The sequence below is a fragment of the Oncorhynchus mykiss genome, chromosome 15, assembly GCF_057628025.1.
Source record: "Oncorhynchus mykiss isolate SJ-2025 chromosome 15, ASM5762802v1, whole genome shotgun sequence".
In the NCBI taxonomy this organism is placed as follows: Eukaryota; Metazoa; Chordata; class Actinopteri; order Salmoniformes; family Salmonidae; genus Oncorhynchus; species Oncorhynchus mykiss.
Window position 1 is genome coordinate 44,936,582 of NC_143036.1, and position 24,610 is coordinate 44,961,191.

Sequence of the window (24,610 nt, forward strand, 5' to 3'; positions counted from 1 at the left end):
CACTGTGGTCCCTGTGGAAGAGAGGAGGATGGCAGAGGCTATCCTAGGAAAAATGGGACTGATTAACCCTAACACCTGGGTCGTGCTCATTAGGACACGCAACAGAAAACGCTTTGCATCGCATAACAAAAATGTGTCCAGGTAGTTCCTCCCTGTTTCAGACCGTTTTTTTTTCCATTTGGTGTCTAACGAACACAACCCTTCTCTCTAACGCACCTGTTTTCACCTTGGAGGCATACAAACACCTGAATAGCATAAAGAACAGCTGTAGGATGGACAATTGCAACAGGTGTCATTTATCTAGTCACAGAGACCATCTAGGGGGTGACAGACAGGAGTATGGTTTCTGACTAGGTGTTGTTAACTAAAGAACGAGGATTCACAATTTCCATAACCCATAACATTGTAGTCTCCTCAAAAAAGCCAGACACAATGGATCCAAGATGACACCATTGAATCGAAAAGAAACAGATTTGAGTTGGACTGGTAAAAACCCCAAAACAACCCATTCCATAACCCTCCTGTAGTATCCAGTTCATTTGTTTAGAATGAGTGGTCAGTAAGGCATGTTTCAGACCACAATGTAGCCCTTTACACTCGTACCCGTAAACCGGTTAAAAATGTCAGATTTGGGCACTGGTAAGCACCTAAATTGGAGCACAGTGGCTGTACAGTAACATGCTATAAATTACATCAGAGCTCAGGCTCTGCGCTTCATAGCACTGCATCGGTTTTCACTCACAGCCGTCCTGAACTTGATTAGAAGTTGCGCTCATCCCTCCTGCCTATTGGGCAACTTTGTTGTCTGAGGGGAAATGCTGTAAAGTAAGAGGACTCGATGCATTTTGAAAGATGAGACATTAATGATTATCATAAATACCACATTGATGTCATTACAAGCAAGCCAAAACACCTGTGAGTCCAAATGTGCACTTCACATTTCCATATCATAAAACTCATATTTAGTGTCAACGTTTTTGATCCACAGTTAAATTACATGGCGTCATAGGCTCATTCTGTTCAAAAATTCACTGCAGAATACTCACCTGAATGCACTCACGCACCCAAACCTCTTTCTATGCAAAGCAAAATGACCATCTGTTTCTCTGAACTGCCTAGTGAAGCCTAACACTAATATCATATTTTAGAAGTTAGCTGGTCATGTTGGCAATGGAACACGCTTTCAAATGATTCCCACCTGAACCAGATCGCCATTTATAATGGGCCATTTTTGGATTGAGTAAACAACAGTAATTGTGTGATGGCAGAGATGCAGGGTTGTGTTCCAAACAAAACAAATACAATTGTGCTTGCTCTAGTTCCTCAATGGCACAGCTAGGAAAACTAAAAAAAGACTAGTTGAGTCATAAAAGTGCATTGAAATGACCTAGGAACTGCACACTTTGGAGAGGTGTGTAGCCACTTGGAGACACCAGTTAGACCCTTCACTCAAACCCTTGTCCTTTTTTTGTCTTATGTTGCACCTACCCCACATTTACCGTGAAATTTCGTATCATGTTACTGAATGAATCCAGAGTTTTTTCAGATTTCGTTGTAAACAAATGCGACGAAAAGTACAGTAAATGTAAAATGCACATAAAATCAACAGTGTAATGTTTGGATTCAGTCTTGTGTCAGGTGAACGGTTGTGTCCTCAATTTAGGTCTAATCATTTTCCCATAATCTCCAAACTTCCCTCTTTCAATTGCTACCATGCTTATGCTTTTCATATTTCTTCTGTAAGAAACATTTCAATTTAGTCCTATCCATACAGGCCAATTCCCACGAGTGTAAAGGGTTAACATTGAGACATCTTAACACATGTAACACTCACCTGTAGGCCTCAGCCTTGATGGAGGGAAGGGGACAGAGGCAGGGGGAAAGAGCCCTACTGAAAGAAAGCCTCCACAGGGGAAGGATGAGATGGCGTTACTTACTGGGCCACTGAAGCCGGCTAGCTGGGTGACCATGAGGCAGAGGATGGAGAGAAGCAGGCGCGTCCGACAGAAGGCCCAGACCACACCGCACAGGGACGCCTCGTCCCCTTTCACCCTGCGCTCCTCCCACAGCCCGGCCAACCTGCGCACACACAGGCGATCAAACCACAGTCGACCAACAATCACTCACTCTATTCTCCCTCTACTAAGGGTCAAGACTGGAACTGTCGTGCCAGAGTCAGGCACCACATATGGGTACAAATCCCATCTCAGCCTTTTCTCTGTCTTCCTCTGAAACTGCCCCCCCCCCCCTCTACATTTTGATTATCACAGTCCATAAAACAATAAAACACGTTTTCTTAAGGGGGAAAAACTACAACTGTTGAGAACTCCGACCCAAACCTCTTGAGACCCAGACCAAGACCAAAGGGTATCGAGACCAAGACCAGTTAAAATGTTGACAAATAAGACAAAGGCCGAGACCCAGGTCAAGCGGGTTCTTGGCATCATTCCATTACCTATCCTTGGAAGGGTGACCTTCGTGACCCCATATGTGCAGCAATCAGTACTGACCTGTGGCGGTTGACTTTGCAGCTTTCAAACTGGGACACGACCCACACATCCTCCAGCTGTAGCTGGCCTTTGCGGTGGGCGTGAACGGCCAACGGGGTCAGCCAGTTGAAGGTCATGAAGGAGAAGAAGAGGCCCGCACGAGCCCGCAGGTGCTCGTGCCTGTGGGAGGAGTGGGGTGGAGTTGTGGGGGACAGAAAGTTAGAGGAACTTCTACTCGTGTACAGCAAGAGGAGTCTCTCTCTCAAGAGTTCCTCCTTAGTTATTCCTTGCCACCATGTTGCCACTTGCTCTTTGGTGGTCTAGGCCAGGTTACTGTAAAATATATTATTCTAAAAAAGGGCCATACCAATAGAGGTGAGAGAGCACCTACAGTTAAAGTCGGAAGTTTACATACACCTTAGCCAAATACATTTAAACTCACTTTTTCACAATTCCTGACATTTAATCCTAGTAAAAATTCCCTGTCTTAGGTCAGTTAGGATCACCACTTTATTTTAAGAATGTGAAATGTCTGAATAATAGTAGAGAGAATGATTTATCTCAGATTTTATTTCTTTCATCACATTCCCGGTGGGTAAGAAGTTTACATACTCAATTAGTATTTGGTAGCATTGCCTTTAAATTGTTTAACTTGGGTCAAACGTTTCGGGTAGCCTTCCACAAGCTTCCCACAATAAGTTAGGTGAATTTTGGCCCATTCCTCCTGACAGAGCTGGTGTAACTGAGTCAGATTTGTAGGCCTCCTTGCTCGCACACTGTTACGTTCCCCAGTTTCTGTGTTGTGGGTTTGTGTTTAGGTATGTGTATTTCAGGAAATGGCTTCCTGGTTTCCCCCAAGCAGCTGATTGGTCGGCCCCATGAACGATTGGCGCAGACCCCACCCTCTCGTCAGGGGATACAGCTGTTTGCAAGTACAAACTCCTTCTCCAGCTGGATAAAAGCCAGTGTTCCTTTGTTAGGGGAGAGAGCTTCTTGGTTGTTGCTCAGAGAGAGCATCTTGGTATGTCTTGTGTTGGTTGTTGCTCAGAGAGAGCTTATTGGTATGTCTTGTGTTGGTTGTTGCTCAGAGAGAGTTTCTTGTTATGTCTTGTGAGTCGTTGTTGGTCTGTATGAATTTGTATTGTGTAGCTGGTCCTGCTGACGTTTATGTACGCCATAGGACTGTGTTTTTGATAAGTGAAATTGTTCATTGATGAACCAGACCAGACTTGTGGAGGATTGGATGAACCAGACTTGTGGAGGTCTACAATGTTTTTCTGAGGTCTTGGTTGATTTCTTTTGATTTTCCCATGATGTCAAGCAAAGAGGCACTGAGTTTGAAGGTAGGTCTTGAAATACAGCCCCAGATACAGCTCCAATTGACTCAAATGATGTCAATTAGCCTATCAGAAGCTTCCAAAGACATAACATCATTTTCTGGAATTTTCCAAGCTGTCTATAGGCACAGTCAATTTAGTGTATGTAAACTTCTGACCCACTGGAATTGTGATGGTGAAATAATCTGTCTGTAAACAGTTGGAAAAATGACGTGTGTGTGTGTGTGTGTGTATGTGTATATATATATATATATATATGCACACACGCACAGTATTCAGAAAGTATTCAGACCCCTTCACTTTTGAAACATTTTCTAATGTTACACCCTTATTCTAAAATTGATTTTTTTTCCCTCATCAATCTACACAATACCCCCACAATGACAAAGCAAAAACAGGTTTTTAGAAATGTTAGCAGATTTTTTTTATTTTACATTTGCTATCACATTTACTTAAGTATTCAGACCCTTTACTCTGTACTTTGTTGAACCTTTGGCAGCAATTACAGCTTTGAGTCTTCTTGAATATGATGCTACAAGCTTGGGGAGATACAGGTGTGCCAAGCTTGTAGCGCCATTCCCAAGATGACTCCAGGCTGTAATTGCTGCCAAAGGTTCTTGAACAAAGTAAAGGGTCTGAATACTTATGTGATATTTCTGTATTTGTAAGAAATTATCAACATTTTCTAAACCTGTTTTTGCTTTGTCATTATGTGTGTGTGTGTGTGTGTGTGTGTGTGTGTGTGTGTAGATGAGGAAAATAACAATTGAATCCATTTCAGAATAAGGCTAACCTAACAAAATGTGGACAGAGCCAAGGGGTCTGAATACTTGAGCTCCCCCTACTTTGTGCAATTTCCGCCTGAAGACAAACCCAAATCTAACAGCCTGTAGCTCAGGCACAGAACCAAGGATATGCATATTATTGGTACCATTTCAAAGTAAAAACTCTGAAGTTTGTAAATGTGAATTGAATGTTGGAGAATAACACAATAGATCTGGTTTAGATAAAAATAAAAAACGCATGGTTTATTTGTTTTGTCATCTTTAAAATGAACAAGATAAAACAAACATTCAGATAGGATGATGGGGACAATTTCAGTGAAAGATATGAGGGCAACAGTACTTGTGCAAAGTTTCAGAATGATAACTTCCAAAATTAGTGTGCTACATGTTATGTATCATATAGTCCCCCAGGTGTCCCACACAAGTAGCCCAAATGTACCCAAATTGGTGAAGGTATACATTTTGAAACAAATAACTATATACAAAATACCAAAATGGTATTCTAACACCCCCTCAAATCAATTTATATACAGTGCCTTGCGAAAGTATTCGGCCCCCTTGAACTTTGCGACCTTTCATCATGAAGAACAAGGAACACACCAGGCAGGTCCGAGATACTGTTGTGAAGAAGTTTAAAGCCGGATTTGGATACAAAAAGATTTCCCAAGCTTTAAACATCCCAAGGAGCACTGTGCAAGTGATAATATTGAAATGGAAGGAGCATCAGACCACTGCAAATCTACCAAGACCTGGCCGTCCCTCTAAACTTTCAGCTCATACAAGGAGAAGACTGATCAGAGATGCAGCCAAGAGGCCCATGATCACTCTGGATGAACTGCAGAGATCTACAGCTGAGGTGGGAGATTCTGTCCATAGGACAACAATCAGTCGTATATTGCACAAATCTGGCCTTTATGGAAGAGTGGCAAGAATAAAGCCATTTCTTAAAGATATCCATAAAAAGTGTCGTTTAAAGTTTGCCACAAGCCACCTGGGAGACACACCAAACATGTGGAAGAAGGTGCTCTGGTCAGATGAAACCAAAATTGAACTTTTTGGCAACAATGCAAAACGTTATGTTTGGCGTAAAAGCAACACAGCTGAACACACCATCCCCACTGTCAAACATGGTGGTGGCAGCATCATGGTTTGGGCCTGCTTTTCTTCAGCAGGGACAGGGAAGATGATTAAAATTGATGGGAAGATGGATGGAGCCAAATACAGGACCATTCTGGAAGAAAACCAGATGGAGTCTGCAAAAGACCTGAGACTGGGATGGAGATTTGTCTTCCAACAAGACAATGATCCAAAACATAAAGCAAAATCTACAATGGAATGGTTCAAAAATAAACATATCCAGGTGTTAGAATGGCCAAGTCAGAGTCCAGACCTGAATCCAATCGAGAATCTGTGGAAAGAACTGAAAACTGCTGTTCACAAATGCTCTCCAACCAACCTCACTGAGCTCGAGCTGTTTTGCAAGTAGGAATGGGAAGAAATGTCTCTCGATGTGCAAAACTTATAGAGACATACCCCAAGCGACTTACAGCTGTAATCGCAGCAAAAGGTGGCGCTATAAAGTATTAACTTAAGGGGGCTGAATAATTTTGCACGCCCAATTTTTCAGTTTTTGATTTGTTAAAAAAGTTTGAAATATCCAATAAATGTCGTTCCACTTCATGATTGTGTCCCACTTGTTGTTGATTCTTCACAAAAAAATACAGTTTTATCTTTATGTTTGAAGCCTGAAATGTGGCAAAAGGTCGCAAAGTTCAAGGGGGCCGAATACTTTCGCAAGGCACTGTAGCCCCAGCCTAAAACCCCAAACAGCAAGCAATGCAGGTGTAGAAGCATGGTGGCTAGGAAAAACTCCCTAGAAAGGAAAAAAGCTAGGAAGAAACCTGGAGAGGAACCAGGCTATGAGGGGTGGCCAGTCCTCTTTTGGGTGTGCCGGGTGGAGATCACAGTGGTTGTAGAGGGTGCAACAGGACAGCACCTTGAGTAAAAATTAACAGTTTAGGGTTCCATAGCCGCAGGCAGAACAGTTGAAACTGGAACAGCAGCAAGGCCGGGTGGACTGGGGACAGCGAGGAGTCATCATGGCAGGTAGTCCTGAAGCATGGTCCATGGGCTCAGGTCCTCCGAGAGAAAGAAAAAGAGAGCAGACTTAAATTCACACAAGACACCGGATAAGACAGGAAAAGTACTCCAGATATAACATACTGACCCTAGCCCACACCCACTTTGCCATATAACCCCACCAACATTGCCAAAACTCTAGACAATATTCTGCTGCTGATGCCAGATACCATAGCAGTCTCTTTCTGAAATAAAGCAGAGGGTCACTGAGCATGTGGTGCATGTGATGGGAGCCTTCATCTTGCAAACAACACAGCAACGCCTCCATGCTGTGCCCTTTTGACCCTTAGGCACATCCACGCCTGCACAAATATATTTGGGCAGATGAACACTTGTGGCAGGAGCAGAAGGGACAGGGCTTGGTGCAGTGGTGCTGTAGCCAGCAAGCTACTTGATGCTCCCTCTAATGTAGACTGATTGGAGGAAGCATGCTGGCTGTGTTGAGATGTATGGGTTTGCATTCTACACAATACCATTTTATATAAAATGGTATTGTGTAGAGCAAGAGGACAACAAAAAGCTCGGCCGAGCGTGAGGCACACGTGCTGGAGTCAGCCATATGAGGACAGTACATAATAATCACTCAAATACATTGTTTGCAAGATTTGCCCCGAGTTTCCCTTTACAAACGCTGTAGTCTGAATTCCTTTAATTAGTAAATTACATTAATAATACATTGCAGTGTTTCCCCTATATGCATTTAGCAGTGATGCACCGCCACTGCAATATTTATATCAATATATATATATATATATATACACACACCACACAGTGACTTTGGAAAGTACAGTTGAAGTTGGAAGTTTACATACACTTAGGTTGGAGTCATTAAAACTCGTTTTTCAACCACTCCACAAATTTCTTGTAAACAAACTATAGTTTTGGCAAGTCGGTTAGGATATCTACTTTGTGCATGTCACAAGTCATTTTTTCCAACAATTGTTTACTGACAGATTATAATTCACTGTATCACAATTCTAGTGGGTCAGAAGTTTACATACACTAAGTTGACTGTGCCTTTAAACAGCTTGGGAAATTCCAGAAAATGATGTCATGGCTTTAGAAGCTTCTGATAGGCTAATTGACATAATTTGAGTCAATTGGAGGTTTACCTGGGGATGTATTTCAAGGCTTAACTTCAAACTCAGTGCCTCTTTGCTTGACAATATGGGAAAATCGAAAAGAAATCAGCCAAGACCTCAGAATTGTTTTGTAGACCTCCATATGTCTGGTCCATCCTTGGAAGCAAATTCCAAATGCCTGATACCACGTTCATCTGTACAAACAATAGTGCGCAAGTATAAACACCATGGGACCAAGTCATACCACTCAGGAAGGAGAAGCGTTCTGTCTCCTAGAGATGAACATACTTTGGCGCAAAAAGTGCAAATCGATCCCAGAACAACAGCAAAGGACCTTGTGAAGATGCTGGAGGAAACAGGTACAAAAGTGTATATATATATATATATATATATCTACAGTAAAATGAGTCCTATCGACATAACCTGACAAGCCGCTCAGCAAGGAAGAAGCCACTGCTCCAAAACCACCATAAAAAAGCCTGACTACAGTTTGCAACTGCACATTGGGACAAAGATCGTACTTTTTGGAGAAAAGTTCTCTGGTTTGATGAAACAAAAATAGAACTCTTTGGCCATAATGACCATCGTTATGTTTGGAGGAAAAAGGGGGAAGCTTGCAAGCCGAAGAACACCATCCCAACCATGAAGCATGGGGGTCGCAGCATCATGTTGTGAGGTGCTTTGCTGAAGGAGGGACTGGTGCACTTCACAAAATAGATGACATCATGAGGTAGGAAAATTATGTGGATATATTGAAGCAACATCTCAAGACATCAGTCAGGAAGTTAAATCTTGGTTGCGAATCTTCCAAATGGAAAATGACCCCAAGCATACTTCCAAAGTTGTGGCAAAGTGGCTTAAACAAAGTCAAGGTATTGGAGTGGCCATCACAAAGCCCTGACCTCAATCCTATAGAAATGTTGTGGGCAGAACTGAAAAATAATGTGCGAGCAAGGAGGCCTTACAAACCTGACTCAGTTACACCAGCTCTGTCAGGAGGAATGGGCCAAAATTCACCCAACTTATTGTGGGAAGCTTGTGGAAGGTTACTCAAAATGTTTGACTCAAGTTAAACAATTGAAAGGCAATGCTACCAAATACAAACTGAGTGTATGTAAACTTCTGACCCACTGGGAATGTGATTAAATAAATGAAAGCTGAAATCACTCTTTACTCTTATTCAGACATTTCACTTTCTTAAAATAAAGTGGTGATCCTGACCTAAGACAGGGAATTTTTACTCTGATTAAATGTCAGGAATTATGAAATTGAGTTTAAATATTTGGCTAACATGTCATTTACTTTTCCCACATTTTGTTACCAGCCTCATTCTAAAATGAATTCAATAAAACAATTTCCTCATCCATCTACACAGAATACCCCATAATGACACAGCAAAAAACAAGTGAAGAAATGTTTGCAAATTTATTTAAAACAGAAATATATTTACATAAGTAGTCAGACCAGTTGCTATGAGACTCGAAATTGATATCAGGTGCATCCTGTCTCCATCAATCATCCTTGATTTTTCTAGAACTTGATTGGAGTCCACCTGTGGCAAATTCAATTGGTTGGACATGATTTGGAAAGGCACACACCTGTCTATACAAGGTCCCACAGTTTACAGTGCATGTCAAAGCAAAAACCAAGCCATGAGGTCGAAGACAATATCCGTAGAGCTCCAAAACAGGATTGTTTCGAGGCACAGATCTGGGGAAGGGTACCAAAACATTTTTGCAGCATTGAAGGTCTCCAAGGACACAGTGGCCTGCATCATTCTTAAATTGAAGATGTTTGTAACCACCAAGACTCTTCCTAGAGCTGGCCGCCAGTCCAAACTGAGCTAATGGGGGAAAGGGCCTTGGTCAGGGAGGTGACCAAGAACCCGATGGTCACTCTGACGGAGCTCCAGAGCTCCTCTGTGGAGAACCATCCAGATGGACAACCATCTCTGCAGCACTCCACCAATTAGGCCTTTATGGAAGAGTAGCCAGACAGAAGCCACTCCTACGTAAAAGGCACGACAGCTTGCTTGGAGTTTGACAAAAGGCATCTGAAGAATCTCAGACCATGAGAAAAGATTCTCTGGTCTGATGAAACCAAGATTGAACTCCTTGGCCTGAATGCCAAGCTTCACGTCTGGAGGAAACCTGGCACCATCCCTACAGTGAAGTATGGTGGTGGCAGCATCATGCTGTGGTGATGTTTTTCAGCAGCAGGGACTGGGAGACTAGTCAGGATCGAGGCAAAGATGAATGGAACAAGAGATCCTTGATGAAAACCTTCTCCAGAACGCTCAGGACATTAGTCTGGGGCAAAGGTTCACCTTCAAAACACAACACCCCTGAGCACACAACCAAGACAACACAAGAGTGGCTTCGGGACAAGTCTCTGAATGACCTTGAGTGGCCCAGTGAGAGCCCGGACTTGAACCTGATCGAACATCTCTGGAGAGACCTGAAAATAACTGTGCAGCAACGCTCCCGATCCAACCTGACAGAGCATGAGAGGATCTGCAGAGAAGAATGGGAGAAACTCCCCAAATACAGGTGTGCCAAGCTTGTTGCGTCATACCCAAGAAGACTCGAGGCTGTAATCGCTGCCAAAGGTGCTTTAACAAAGTACTGAGTAAAGGGTCTGAATACTTATGTAAATCTAATATTTCAGCAAAAATGTATCAAAATCAGTTTTTGCTTTTTCATTAGAAGGTATTGTGTGTAGATTGAGGGAAAACAAACAATGTAATACATTTAAGTAAGGCTGTAACCTAACAATGTGTTAAGTCAAGGGGTCTGAATACTTTCCAAAGGCACTGTATATATAGCACCTTTTAATGGAAGACACTTTACAATAGTAACAACAACAAAAATATATATGTTTTAAACTAATTGGTATAAAATAGGAACAGGGTTGAAGAATGTTGTTGTAGCAGTGGATGAAGTGTCTAGGGCCCATTAGCCAAGGAAATACCTACCCAGTACCCACTCTTGTAAATCTGATAACATACGCCTAACATGAAGTGCACAAGGAGATCTAGAAAGAGGGGGCAAGACCAGCTTAAATAACCTCAATGTCCAGAGGCATACTGAAGTGCAGGCAATGGCCGGTCAGGAAAAAAACTGTACCTTGTAAGAGAGGCTATATTTAAATGTGTCTGAATGAAGGTGGCAAGTTGCCTGTTTCTGATCTTCTCCACAGCGCTTCTCAGTACATGTGCGCCTGCCCCTCCCCTTCCCAATCACCCCCTGCTCACGTTTCTATTCTCACATTGCACAAACACAGCCATCAAGCCAATACGGCGCCTAATAGTCCCCCGCATCACAGGAAGCAAACGTGCTATAGGCTGTTACTGCCAGTGAGGCTGTAAGGGGGAGGGCCAAAGTTATGTAAACAAATTAAGCCAGGCAGCAGGAGGATCTGGGGTCTGCTAGAGATGGAAAATAACAAATAATATACTGGCAAACATGTTGAGGAGTCTAGTGTGGTTGAGGAAATTAGGTTTAGAAGAAAAAAAAGGACTTGGAACAAAAAATAAGAAACCCCTCTCCTATCCTGCTGACTAACGCTGACAGGGGAAGAGGGAGGAGGGTGACAAAAACACAAACAAAGGGTTGAGCACTTGGAGCAACAGAACAGCTGTTCATCTATTTTAACAGGGAACTGCCATAGGTCCTTGTCACAGTGGTCCACTCTGCAAAGAGCGAGAAGAGCCACTGGCCCCACTAAATGTTTCCAACATTTAAAAAAATAAAAATAGGATGACTATGAATAACAGTTCATGACATGACAATAAAATCCAATAATGAATCATGTTCTCGAGTAGGGTGGACTTGTGCCACAGACTTGTGACAGAACTAGGCTTGAGAAAGGATGACATTCTGAATAGGATCAATTCGACCGCCAATACTTGTGATATTTGAAGAATGGGAGGATATTTAGCTGACTCAACACAATTCTACAGCTCTCCCAGTCCCACAACTGTTTCAACGTCAGGCCCATTACCCTTATGCAATACAAAAGACAGTGGGTGCTTGACAACTTGGATGCTGAAACCAAATTAGCAAAATGGCATGTGCTTATCAAAATAATCAATCATCTTTTATTGTAATTACTCAAACACACCCAGACTGAGTTATGCAGAGAAAGAAACCTACACACAGAGAAAGCAAGCATATACCAGCATAGGACCTAATGAGAAGGAAACTGAACATGTCATTCAACCTGGCCATTATGATAATAGATAATCACAAACATTAAAATACCACACCACACAGACTCACCTGGACCTTGGCGAGATCGTATGGGGTGACCTCTGAGCCTGGTAAAGTGTCTCTGCTCTGCACGGCCGGGTACACAGGCCCAGGTACCAGGTAGTCCTTTCCCAAATCATGCTCTTTCATCTTCTTTCACCAACATAGGAGCTGACTGACGTTTACTCGCTGTGCTTTGTTTTCAAATAATTGATATGGAACAACAGGACAAGGTGTCATATATGAAAACATGGACGACTATAGAAAATCAGCATTGTTATTAACAATAAAAGTTCAGTTTGGTTGCTTGGAGGCACTTGTCAGGTTTTTGTTGAAATGGTCAGCACCTCATCAAATAAGATATTTTCCAATTAAGAACAGGAACAATGCTATACATTAGCCTTTTAGGCTGCCTGGTATGTGGTGAGGGAGTGGACAAGGATGACTCAGAAATGCTCAAATGTATTGGATAGCACAGTAATGATACTGGTGATGCAGAGTGCATTTGAGGCAGTGGCAATACCCGTTACCAGTGATACTGTCCCAAAGACATACAGATGTTGCAGAGGGGCCAATTGTAAACTCGGAGAAGGGGGAATTATTTTTCAATGGGTTATCTATTTCCAAACCTTTTTGCAGCGCATGTGCCAGATTCCCTGCTGCTTCCTCTTCCAAAATATTACAAAAACATAAGGGTACAGGGAGTTGTGGATTCTTTTTTTTATTTTTTATATATAGGGTTGGGGGGATACTGAACATCATCGGACGATTCAATATTATGGTGATGTGGCCATTTTAATTGAAACATTATTTGAGGACATTATGAAGGCCAACTTCATGGTGACGTCACACGATGTATCAATTTGTCCTACTCTGTATTTATATGGAAACTCGACAAGCCTGTTATAAACGGGAAAACAACCATTTCATCACGAGCCCCGTGCCATAGTACACTGCTCCGGGCTGAGTGCTATACCGCCTGAGCATCGTTGCACAACAAGTATCCTCACATATCTTAAATCATAGAATAGTGTATGGCCGCTTTGGCGAAATCCGATTAATGCAATTAACAAATCAACCTTTCAGTACTAGGCGCAAAACGTGTAGGTTTTCTAAAACGTCAGTATGCAAAATGTCGATCTATAAAATATGAACATAGTCCCCCGATTATAAAATATTGTAGTGAGAAAGAGAAAAAAGGATAATCTCGTTGACAAATACCTGCGTCTCCTTGTCAGCCAGCCGAGCCCGATCAGTGGCCACAAAAAAAAACAATGTACTTATAAAGCTGCTCTTCGAGGAAGCCGCTGTGTTGCTGGAATGTAGTTCAAGAAAAATAACTATTCATTTACGGGAAGCGGTGGCTACATTTTAGGTAGAGTTTATGCGTTCTCATTCTGCCACTGTGGTCTGGATGCTGCATTGGCACATTAAAGAAGCATATTCATTCAACAAATGTTTTTATTTTTTTGTCCGGGATTGCCAATTCATTTCTATCGGTTGGTCGCCTTGACACAAAATGTGGATCCTTGTGCGCTGCATAATTACGCAGTGGTTCGCGCGTATTTGGCCTTGACCACAAAATGTGTGTGCGCAACACACACCAAGCAGCATATTCCAATTTAATAGTCATGGGAATCCATTGAAACATTTATATTAGCTCGCTAGGTAGCCATTGTATATCATTGTGGCATGTTCCTTTTGATTCCCCTTATGTCCTACCAACTCCCAGCATGTAATATTGTTATGTAGGTAAATCACACTGCTGCGCTCTCATTCAGCTATTTGCCCCTTGCAGATTGTGGTTGTTGTGGATGGCTGTTCACAAATCTAAAATGTGGTTTTAATCCCATTAATAGTTGAATTCAAGAAGTTTAAGCTGCGTATCAGTCATTGTTTTTGAAACCAGTGAAAAATACGCTTTTGCAACAGCTGCATAGTGCGGATCCCAGCCTACGGAATAAAATTGGGGCTTTTATTATCGCTCAATCTAATTGATGCTGATAAAAATACAGGCCTAATGGACACATGTTCAAACTCGCTGACTTTTGATAGACTTAGATGACCAATCTGTAGTTTCTACATCCACTTTATATATATATATATATATATATATATATATATATATACATACATTGATTCTTGAAGAATATTGAATAATATAACTTATAAATGCCTCATGAGCTTAGTTCAACTGTCACACTCCATGAGAACCCAAAATATAAATTTGTTTTTCTCCAATGTTTGTAAATGTAAACAAACACTGTATAGCCTCATAACATGGTTAAAACAATAATGTTTATCATGGATGGTCAGTCCTGGCATCCATAGCTCTGTCTATTCATCTGAGAGTGGTGACATTTCTCCAGGCCCATCCCTCAGCTTTTTACCAAAACAGATGCAAGTGACAATTTTGTTATTATTTCAATCTGTGGATTTGCCCTTTAAACAGCTGCAAATGATCCAGATGTCAAAGTGTCAACAAAAAGGTAAACAATAGGCCTGTAGCAAATGAAGCATAGGGTCCTCATTTTTCATATGTAAATTGCGTTTATTTTTCAACTTGAATCAATGATTCCAATCAGTCCTCCATGACAATACAATCAAACAAAAGATTAGGGCTGGCTAATAAATCCTTAGATTTGGGGTTATGCTCAGCTAAAACAGTTCACCTATCCATATTTCCAAGTCATATTCTTGACGATAAAGGGGTATAACATTTATTGGAATGACAGGAATTCTGTAAGACTTTGGTTTTTAATATAAACATATAATTTAATCATATTAGAAGCCAACCCATAAAGTAACATATAACACAAACATTTGTATATACACTGCTGTTTGTATATACACTAAAATAAAACATCCTAGATCTGAATGAATGAAATATTCTTATTGAATACTTTTTTCTTTACATAGTTGAATGTTGCTGACAACAAAATCACACAAAAATGATCAATGGAAATCAAATTTATCAACCCATGGAGGTCTGGATTTGGAGTCACACTCAAAATTAAAGTGGAAAACCACACTACAGACTGATCCAACTTCGATGTAATGTCCTTTTAAAACAAGTCAAAATGAGGCTCAGTAGTGTGTATGACCTCCCGACAACGCCTGGGCATGCTCCTGATGAGGTGGCGGATGGTCTCCTGAGGGATCTCCTCCCAGACCTGGACTAAAGCATCCGCCAACTCCTGGACAGTCTGTGGTGCAACGTGATGTTGGTGGCAGATACAGCAAACCTTCTTGCCATAGCTCGCATTGATGTTCCATCCTGGATTAGCTGCACTACTTGAGCCACTTGTGTGGGTTGTAGACTCCGTCTCATGATACCGCTAGAGTGAAAGCACCGCCAGCATTCAAAAGTGACCAAAACATCAGCCAGGAAGCATAGGAACTGAGAAGTGGTCTGTGGTCACCACCTGCAGAACCACTCCTTTATTGGGGGTGTCTTGCTAAATGCCTATAATTTCCAGCTGTTGTCTATTCCATTTGCACAACAGCATGTGAAATTTGTCAATCAGTGTTGCTTCCAAAGTGGACAGTTTGATTTCACAGAAGTGTGATTGACTTGGAGTTACAGTGTTGTTTAAGTGTTCCCTTTATTTTTTTGAGCAGTGTGTATATATATATATATGGCCAGCTATGTAAACTAACAATAGATGTCATTAAATTGGTAACCTACAGTACCAGTTAAGTTTGGACACACCTACTCATTAAAGGGTTTTTCTTTATTTCTATTTTCTGAATTGTTGAATAATAGTGGATAGCAAAACTATGAACACATTTGGAATCATGTAGCAATCAAACAAAGTGTTAAACAAATCTAAATATATTTTATGAGATTCTTCAAAGTAGCCACCAGCAAAGCACCATCACACCAACTCCATGCTTCACGGTGGGAACTACACACAGAGATAATTAATTCACCTACTCTGCATCTCACAAAGACAAGGCAGTTGAATCCAAACATTTCAAATTTGAACTAATCAGACCAAAGGACAGATTTCCTCCGGTCTAATGTCCATTGCTCGTGTTTCTTGGCCCAAGGAAGTCTATTCTTGTCGTCCTTTAGTTGTGGTTTCTTTGCAGCAATTCGACCATGAAGGCCTGATTCACAGTCTACTCTGAACAGTTGATGTTGAGATGTCTGTTAATTGAACTCTGAAGCATTTATTTGGGCTGCAATTTCTGAGGATGGAAACTAACTTATGCTCTGCAGCAGAAGTACATTTGAGTCTTCCTTTCCTGTGGCGGTCCTTATGAGAGCCAGTTTCTTCATAGTGCTTAATGGTTTTTGCGACAGCACTTGAAGAAACTTTCAAAGTTCTTGACATTTTCCGGATTGACTGACCTTCATGTCTTATTAATGTACTGTAATTTCTCTTTACTTATTTGAGCTGTTCTTGCCATAATATGGACTTGGTCTTTTACCAAATAGGCAATCTCCTGTATACCACCCCTACCTTGTCACAAAACAACTGTTTGGCTCAAAGGCATTAAGGAAAGAAATTCCACAAATTAACTTAAGGCACACCTGTTCATTGAAATGCATTCTAGGTGACTACCTCATGAAGCTGGTTGAGAGAATGCAAAGACTGTGCAAAGCAGTCATCAAGACAAAGGGTGGATACTTTGAAGATTTCAGCAAATTCTAAAAAGCTGTTTTTGCTTTGTCATTATGGGGTAGTGTGTAGATTGATGGGAGAGAAAAAACAATTTAATCAATTTTAGAATAAGGCTGTAAAGTACCAACATGTGGAAAAAGTAAAGTGGTCTGAATACTTTCTGAATGCACTGTAGCCTAGGCAGGCTGGGCTGAAACTCAAGGAACATGATTTCAAGGGAACACTTACGTAGAAAGAACGAGACAAGCTAAAGTCTTTATAAACCGCTAGAATGTATGTACTCCTCTCACATTCATGAGGGGAAGTATTCAGACCGCTTGACTTTTTACATGACAGCCTTATTCTAAAATTAAATATTTCTCTCAAATCTACACATGATGACAAAGCAAAAGTTGAAGATAAAAAAATAAAATTAAAAATTAAAAAAAGAAATACCTTATTTACATAAGTATTCAGACCCTTTGCAATGAGTTCCAATGCATCCTGTTTCCATTGATCTCCTTGATATTTCCACAACTTGATTTACCACCTGTGGTAAATTCAATTGATTGGACATGATTTGGAAAGGCACACACCTGTCTATATAAGGTCCCACAGTTGACAGTGCATGTCAGAGCAAAAACCAAGCCATGAGTTTGGTTACTACATGATTCCATGTGTTATTTCATCATTTGTCTTCACTAAATAGTAAAAAAAAAAAAAAAAACTTGAATGTGTAGGTGTCCAAACTTTTGACTGGTACTGTATATTTTTGTATTCTAAAAGTAACAATCAGATCGTTACTATTTACCTGTCAAATGAACAGTAACTAATGGATTACATTTAGAAAGTAAACCACCCAACCCTGGCTAGGGGTAAGTTTAGCATGTTAGCTAACCCTAACCTAAGTAGTTACAAAGTCTCTAACAAGTAGTTGAAAAATTGCAAAAAGTAGTCAGATTCAAACTTATCCTTTGGGTTGCTAGAGCTTTGCGCTATACGCCCGCCCATCGAACCCGACCTTACACACGTCCTGACCAACCACCCTCCTTTTGTTTTTTTTTGGCCAAATGTAACATACTAAAAGGAGTTACTTGGATTTACTAACAGAATACGAAATGCTGAGACCAGGTTGGCCCTATGGTAGTCACAGTGCCTGCCTGCACTAAACAATTAATGTATTCAGACCTAGACTTTATCCACATTTTGTTATGTTACAGCCTTATTCTTTAATGGATTAAAAAGTTTTTCCCATCAATCTACACACAAACAATACCCCAAAATGACAATGCAAAAACAGGTTTAAAAATGTTTGCTGAAATATCACATTTACTTAAGTATTCAGACCCTTTATTCAGTACTTTGTTGAAGCACATTTGGCAGCAACTACAGCCTCGAGTCTTCTTGGGTATAATGCTACAAGCTTGGCAAACCTGTATTTGGAGACTTTCTCCCATTATTTTCTAAATATCCTCTCAAGCTCTGTCAGATTGCATGGGGACCATTGCTGCACAGCTATTTTCAGGTCACACCAGAGATGTTCGATCGGGTTCAAGTCTGGGCTCTGGCTGGGCCACAAGGACATTCAGAGACTTATCCTAACTAAGCCACTCCTGCGTTGTCTTGGCTGCGTGCTTAGGGTCGTTGTCCTGTTGGAAGGTGAACCTTCACTCCAGTCTGAGGTCCTGAGTGCTTGGCAGCAGGCTTTCATCAAGGATCTGAGTACTTTGCTCTGTTAATCTTTCCCTTGATCATTATTGGTCTTCCAGTCCCTTCCACTGAAAAACATCCCAAGAGTCCTTTAGATGCCAAGCGGGCTATCATGTGCCTTTTACGGAGGAGTGTCTTCCGTCTGGCCACTACCATAAAGGCCTGATTGGTAGAGTGCTGCAAAGATGGTTGTCCTTCTGGAAGGTTCTCCTATCTCCACAGAGGAACTCGGGAGTGACCATCGGGTTCTTTGTCACCTCCCTGACCAAGGCCCTTGTCCCCCGATTGCTCAGTTTAGCTGGGCGGCCAGCTCAAGGAAGAGTCTTGGTGGTTCCAAGCTTCTTCCATTTAAGAATGATGGAGGCCACTGTGTTCTTGGGGACCTTCAATGCTGCAGAAATGTTTTGGTACCCTTCCCCAGATCTGTGCCTCAACACAATCCGGTCTCCGAGCTCGACAGAAAATTCCTTCAACCTCATAGCTTGGATTTTGCTCTCACATGCACTGTCAACTGTTGGACCTTATATAGGGGCGGCAGGGTAGCCTAGTGGTTAGAGCTTTGGACTAGTAACTGGAAGGTTGCAAATTCAAACCCCCGAACTGATAAGGTACAAATCTGTCGTTCTAGGCCGTCATTGAAAATAAGAATTTGTTCTTCACTGACTTACCTAGTTAAATAAAGGTAAAAATATATAGACAGGTGTGTACTTTCCTAAATCATGTCCAATCATTGAATTTACTACAGGTGTACTCCAATCAAGTTGTAGAAACATCAAGGATGAGCAACGGAAACAGGATTCACCGGAGCCTCATACAGTAGCAATGGGTCTGAATAATTATGTTTTTTAAAAATAATTTTGCAAACATTGACAAAAACATGTTTTCGCTTTCTCATTATTGGTTGTGTTCAGATGAGGAAAATGTTTTAATCCATTTTAGAATAAGGCTAGAACGTAACAGAACGTGGAAAAAGGGGTCTGAATACACAATCAAAAACAGGTAGGGTGCAATTGTTTAACGTATAGCCTATTCGACTGAAACCTTAGTTTCAGACCAATACATTTTAAACTACATATTTAGATAGCATAAGATCAGACTAAGTAATCTCAAACGACTCACACCATTTATAAGCTTATTTTACAGGCATTGCTCAGCATTCTTACCTAGTTTGACGCATTAAGCTGTTGATGCTCGCTGCCAGTCATCTCTTGGGTCACTTCCATGCTTTCTAATTCCAGTGTTCACACACATGGAAATACACTTGTAGTTTGATCTGGACTTTACGCACTGGTTTTCTCCTCCTCACCCTTTGAACATGTCGCTGGACTTATTTTGCTAAGAACGCCATCATAAAGCTGGTCAGCGCATCTGGATTGCAGTAGTACATGCCAAGTCAATTGTAGGAGTGAGGATAAGTTAAACATTGTAATGTAGGCAGTGAAAAGTCATATTGAAACAATTAAGCACAGGGACCAATTGCAAACTAGAGGTTTGAGTTAGGCACCCCCATGTGGACATCCATGTTTTTGTAATAAAGAGTTCGTCAGGCTTAACATTTGAGGGTTTAAATTAACTGTGAAGCAGCAATCCCAAAGGTTAAGAAATTAGATCCTTTTACCTAACTGTACATAGGAATAATTTATTTGCAATATAAAATGATTTCCCTTGCTTAAAAACAAGGAGTTACACCATCACAATCCAGAAAGCACAATAGTATTATAACACTTCACTGGTCAAGAAAAGTTAAGACAAATATGGTAAATTCCTGAAAATAACACTGATTCCCACCCTCTGACTGCCAAGAAAACACAAAACACTAATTGTGGAACTGAGTCGTTTAATGTATGTACACAAACATGTAAATTACACACGAGACGGGTACAGCATCTGAAAGACAAAAAGCAGCGAGGTGAGTTCATAGGCACCAAATCAATACAAACATACATTGAGTGGGGAATTGGCACACTTCCAGATGTTTTTCCATATGCGCACTTGCCCAATATGTAGTGGTCATGAGGGGGATGTTTAGTACTAAAATAGAGCCTACAATCCATTGAAAAGGTTTGATTTTTTAGCATCAACTTATAAAGAAAAACAAATCCTTTGTAGCTTCACCCCACAACCCAGATGAACAGCAACAATAAGTGGTGTAACACTGCCAGATAAATATTTAAGGAAACCAACATGCCTGAAGGCAAAGCACTGCCCCAACATCTGACAATGGTGGGTTTATTTTTCTCACAGCTTGCCTCATACACAACCAGTCACTGGAAATGGCTGAAAACCACTTCAAAAGGTGGTAAGTGTTGAAATTAAGCATTTTGCTGTTCAAGTTATCCGTTAAGGGTGTTGCATACAGCACAATTTCTTGGATTTTCCATCCAAAGATCAAACCACCAAACAAGAATGCCTTTTCCCTCTCACAAAATCAGTTTCAAGAGGTGATCACACAGAATTACATGGATGTTCCCTGAACTAACAAAAGTTCAAGTTATTCCAAATTCAGGCAACCTCCTTCCTAAAGTATCTCTGATATTAGACATTGCTGTACAAGCCCTACAAAATCACACTTGAATCAACTAATGAAAAGTCTTTGGAGTTGCTGTGTAAGTTAATCAGGTGCGCTTGTGCAGGGATAAAACAATGTTCTATACGGTTGGGTTGCAGCAAATTCCTTTGAGTTGTATTCGCTTTGGCTCAAACCCTACACAGAGCAAAAAAGCAGTGCTGCCCAAACCACCCATGGGGGACCACCACTAGACAGTGAAGGGCTAGAACAGACTGGACTGTCTGTAGGTCCAGGAAGAAACGTATTGCTAATCAGAGAAGAGCAGCTGAAGGTACTACTCACCACTCTGACTCTGTGTCCCATGGCCTTTGCGGGGAGGTTACTGCTGAACTTGGCCCGCACCATTCCACTGTTGCCATGAGCGCGCATGACTTTGCCCCAGATTACCCGCGTCTTGTTGGGCTTGCCACCAGGCGTCACTGTGTTCCTGATAAGATTGAAGACAGTGAGCAGAATTAGACGTCTGTCACAGAACTAAATTAAAACAAGGACAAAGTTCCACCAAAAAAGTGGCTCTATAAAAACAGCATAATAACATCATTTGAAATTGGGCCAGACAAGGGAGAAGCATCTTAGAGTAAGGCATAAAAACCATTTTATAATACAGTAATGGGAAGAATACGCTGTCCTACAAATCCCTAAAAGCCTGACACAGCACAAGACTATGTTTACAGACGGGTGATGTCAACAACAAAAAATGTGTGTTGGTAAACACCTCACTTGTCTATATGGTGAACTGGCAACACTAGTCTAGGTTAAAAGAATATAACCCACACATTTAACATCCACTATCAAACAGGTCAGATGAGACTATAGATTACTACCCTAGCAGTGTTAAATCAAAATATATTTGAGATTCTTTAAAGCCACCCTTTGCCTTGACAGCTTTGCACACTCTTGGCATTCTCTCATCCAGCTTCACGAGGTAGTCACCAGCAATCCATTTCAATTAACCGGTGTGCCTTGTTAACACAACCGATTGGTTCAAATTATATATCCATATTACAGCAAGAACAGCTCAAATAAGCAGAGAAACAGCAACCTATGAAGGTCAGTCAATGTGGAAAATTAAGAACTTTGAAAGTTTCTTCAAGTGCAGTCGCAAAAGCCATCAAGCGCTATGATGAAACTGGCTCTCATGAGGACCGCCACAGTAAAGGAAGACCCAGAGTTACCTCTGCTTCAGAGGATAAGTTCATTTGAGTTACCAGCCTCAGAAATTGCACTACAAATAAATGCTTCAGTTCAAGTAACAGACATCAACATCAACTGTTCAGAGACGGCGCAAATTAGGCCTTAATGGTCGAATTGCTGGAAAGATACCACTACTAAAGGGCTCCAATAAGAAGAGACTTTCTTGGGCCAAGAAACACGAGCAATATACATTAGAGGTGAAAATATGTCCTTTGGGTTGATGAGTCCAAATTTGAGATTTTAGGTTCCAACCGCCGTGTCTTTGTGAGATGCAGAGTAGGTGAACGAATAATTTCCGAATGAGCGCAATGCGCTGAGTGGGACTATCATTTGTTTTTCAACAGAACAATGACCCAACACACCTCCAGGCTGTGTGAGGGCTATTTGACCAAGGAGGAACCCAGTGGTTACAACATGATTCCATATGTGTTATTTCATAGTTTATGTATTCAGTATTATTCGACAATGTAGAAAATAAAGATAAACCCTTGAATGAGTAGGTGTGAACCGGGGGGGGTACCGGTACCGAGCCAATGTGCAGGGGTACAGGTTAGTCAAGGTAATTTGTACATGCAGGTGGGTGGGTGAATTCTGATACAGCCTGGAACCGAACCAGGGTCTGTAGTGAAGCCTCTAGCACAGAGATGCAGTGCCTTAGACCGATGCACCAGTTCTGAGCCCAACAGGGTATGCTGTCATTAGGAGGGGAAAAAAGCTCACTTAATTACTCAAAATGACGGCGCCGAAGCGGTCAGGACTTTTCACTGTGAGAGGCAGTACCTCTGTTGGTTGGAGAGAAGGATTCGGACATGTTTAGTGTTGTCGATGTGTGATGCTGTGAAACAGCTGATATTAGCAGGTCCTGTCATGATAACTTGGTTGGTACAGGTGAGCACATCTGCGGTGGAGATCGAATGATTGCTCTCTCTCATGGAAATAATCTTCTGGTCACATTTATATGTAATTATAAACTGGGTGGTTTCAAGCCCTGAATGCTGATTGGCTAACAGCTATAGTATATCAGACCGTACACCATGGGTATGACGAAACATTTATTTGTATTGCTCTAATGACATTGGTAACCAGTTTACAATAGAATTAAGGCGACACGGGGCTTCATGGTATGTGGCGTAGAGTCGTGCCTATTGGCCATAACCAACACCTCCTTTTTGCTTTACTGCTTAAATAATAATCATAAGTATAATATATTATACTTGGTACATTTTGAGTGAGTAATTAAGTCAAATTTACAACTGTCATTAAAGAGGTAATGCTCTTCAAAACTAAGTTCCCTTGTAATTTCTTAATTGTTCTTGAGCCATGTATGTTTGAAATGTGTAAGAAAACAAGCTCTTACATTTTAAGTAATCTACAGCAGAACTCTAGAATTGTATTGAAGTCTAATGGGTTAATATAAAATCCTGTGGTAAATACTTATTGTAAATTAGCCATGAGACAGAAGATGGGGAAACTTACTTCTTAGCCTTGTAGACATAAGCACAGCGCTTGCCCAGGTAGAAGTCAACTTCCTCCCTTGTGTAAACTCCCTCCACCTTGAGCAGGGCGGTGTGCTCCCGCTGGTTCCTCAGGCCACGCTTGTACCCGGCAAAGATAGCCTTGCTCCACAGTCTGCGAAAATTAAAAGACTGCATAAACCAGAGCACTCAACCTGTGCATCATGCTGGTGCCAGAGTAATCCAGTCAGCAGTCGATCAACTGCATACCCTAAATACTCACCAGAATCAACCAATGCACAATAGTACTTCCTACTTTGTACAAACACATATCAAATTCAGTATTAACTACCTCCAAAAAATGACCATACTAAAGAAAGTTGAGTAAAGCCTTGCAAATGTGTCTAGTAGCTAAAACAAAACAGTTGTTAACCGTGGCAGATGGCAACAACGCCAACTAAGTTAGCTGGCTATCATTGGCTACTCACCTTCCTGGCATCTCGAGTCTTCTTCCAGGCACGGAAAAACCTGATGAGAAACAATTTAATACATTATGGTCTCGATATGAACGTGCCTATAGGTTTGACTTGCCATGTGGTCGGTCTGGTGCATGAGTTAGAAGATGACAACTTACAACACTAACGTTTCTGGCTAACGTTAGCTAGATACACATAAGTTCATGAATTCAGGACATTGACGAGATAGCCATGTAGATCCAATGAGGACGCTAACTAGCCACTGTGGTAGGGTTTGTCCGTTTAGCCACTAACACACAAAATAAGGGAATACTGTTGTATCCTAGTTAGCGTTTAGGCTAAATAGAGATGCATTTTGGTGTACATACATCAGAACGGCCTCAACCCTGCAGTCCGGCGCTTGTCAACTTTGTAAAACTATCCAAGTGATATTTTTCTCATCACAGCCTCTCGGACTCAAAATATAGACTGTATGGCAACCTTAACTATATTTCTCTTTGAAACCATGTGTATTT

General features: G+C 41.3%; 1 protein-coding gene and 1 long non-coding RNA gene across 5 annotated transcripts in view; both read right to left on the bottom strand.

Annotated features, from left to right (window-relative positions):
- Positions 1–4,827: 4,827 nt before the first annotated feature.
- Positions 4,828–13,640, bottom strand: LOC110490078 (uncharacterized). The gene is made up of 3 exons (XR_002468652.3): positions 13,304–13,640; positions 12,113–12,276; positions 4,828–6,750 (listed from the first exon to the last, which is right to left on the bottom strand). It is a non-coding gene; the product is annotated as an uncharacterized LOC110490078 (long non-coding RNA).
- A 6,582-nt stretch (positions 13,641–20,222) lies between these two features.
- LOC110490080 (large ribosomal subunit protein eL33) overlaps positions 20,223–24,610 on the bottom strand; it is a 37,559-nt gene continuing 33,171 nt past the window's right edge. For 2 of the 4 annotated variants that reach the window (XM_090200163.1, XM_021563227.3), the window contains exons 2-5: positions 24,108–24,147; positions 23,642–23,794; positions 21,254–21,398; positions 20,223–20,289 (exon numbers count right to left, since the gene is read on the bottom strand). In XM_090200163.1, coding sequence (XP_090056289.1) covers positions 20,266–20,289; positions 21,254–21,398; positions 23,642–23,794; positions 24,108–24,118 — 333 coding nt within the window. In that variant the 5' untranslated portion in view covers positions 24,119–24,147 and the 3' untranslated portion in view covers positions 20,223–20,265. Of the gene's footprint in view, positions 20,290–21,253; positions 21,399–23,641; positions 23,795–24,107; positions 24,148–24,253; positions 24,520–24,610 lie in introns of those variants that run through there. The other 2 variants (XM_021563228.3, XM_090200164.1) reach the window with 2 other exon arrangements.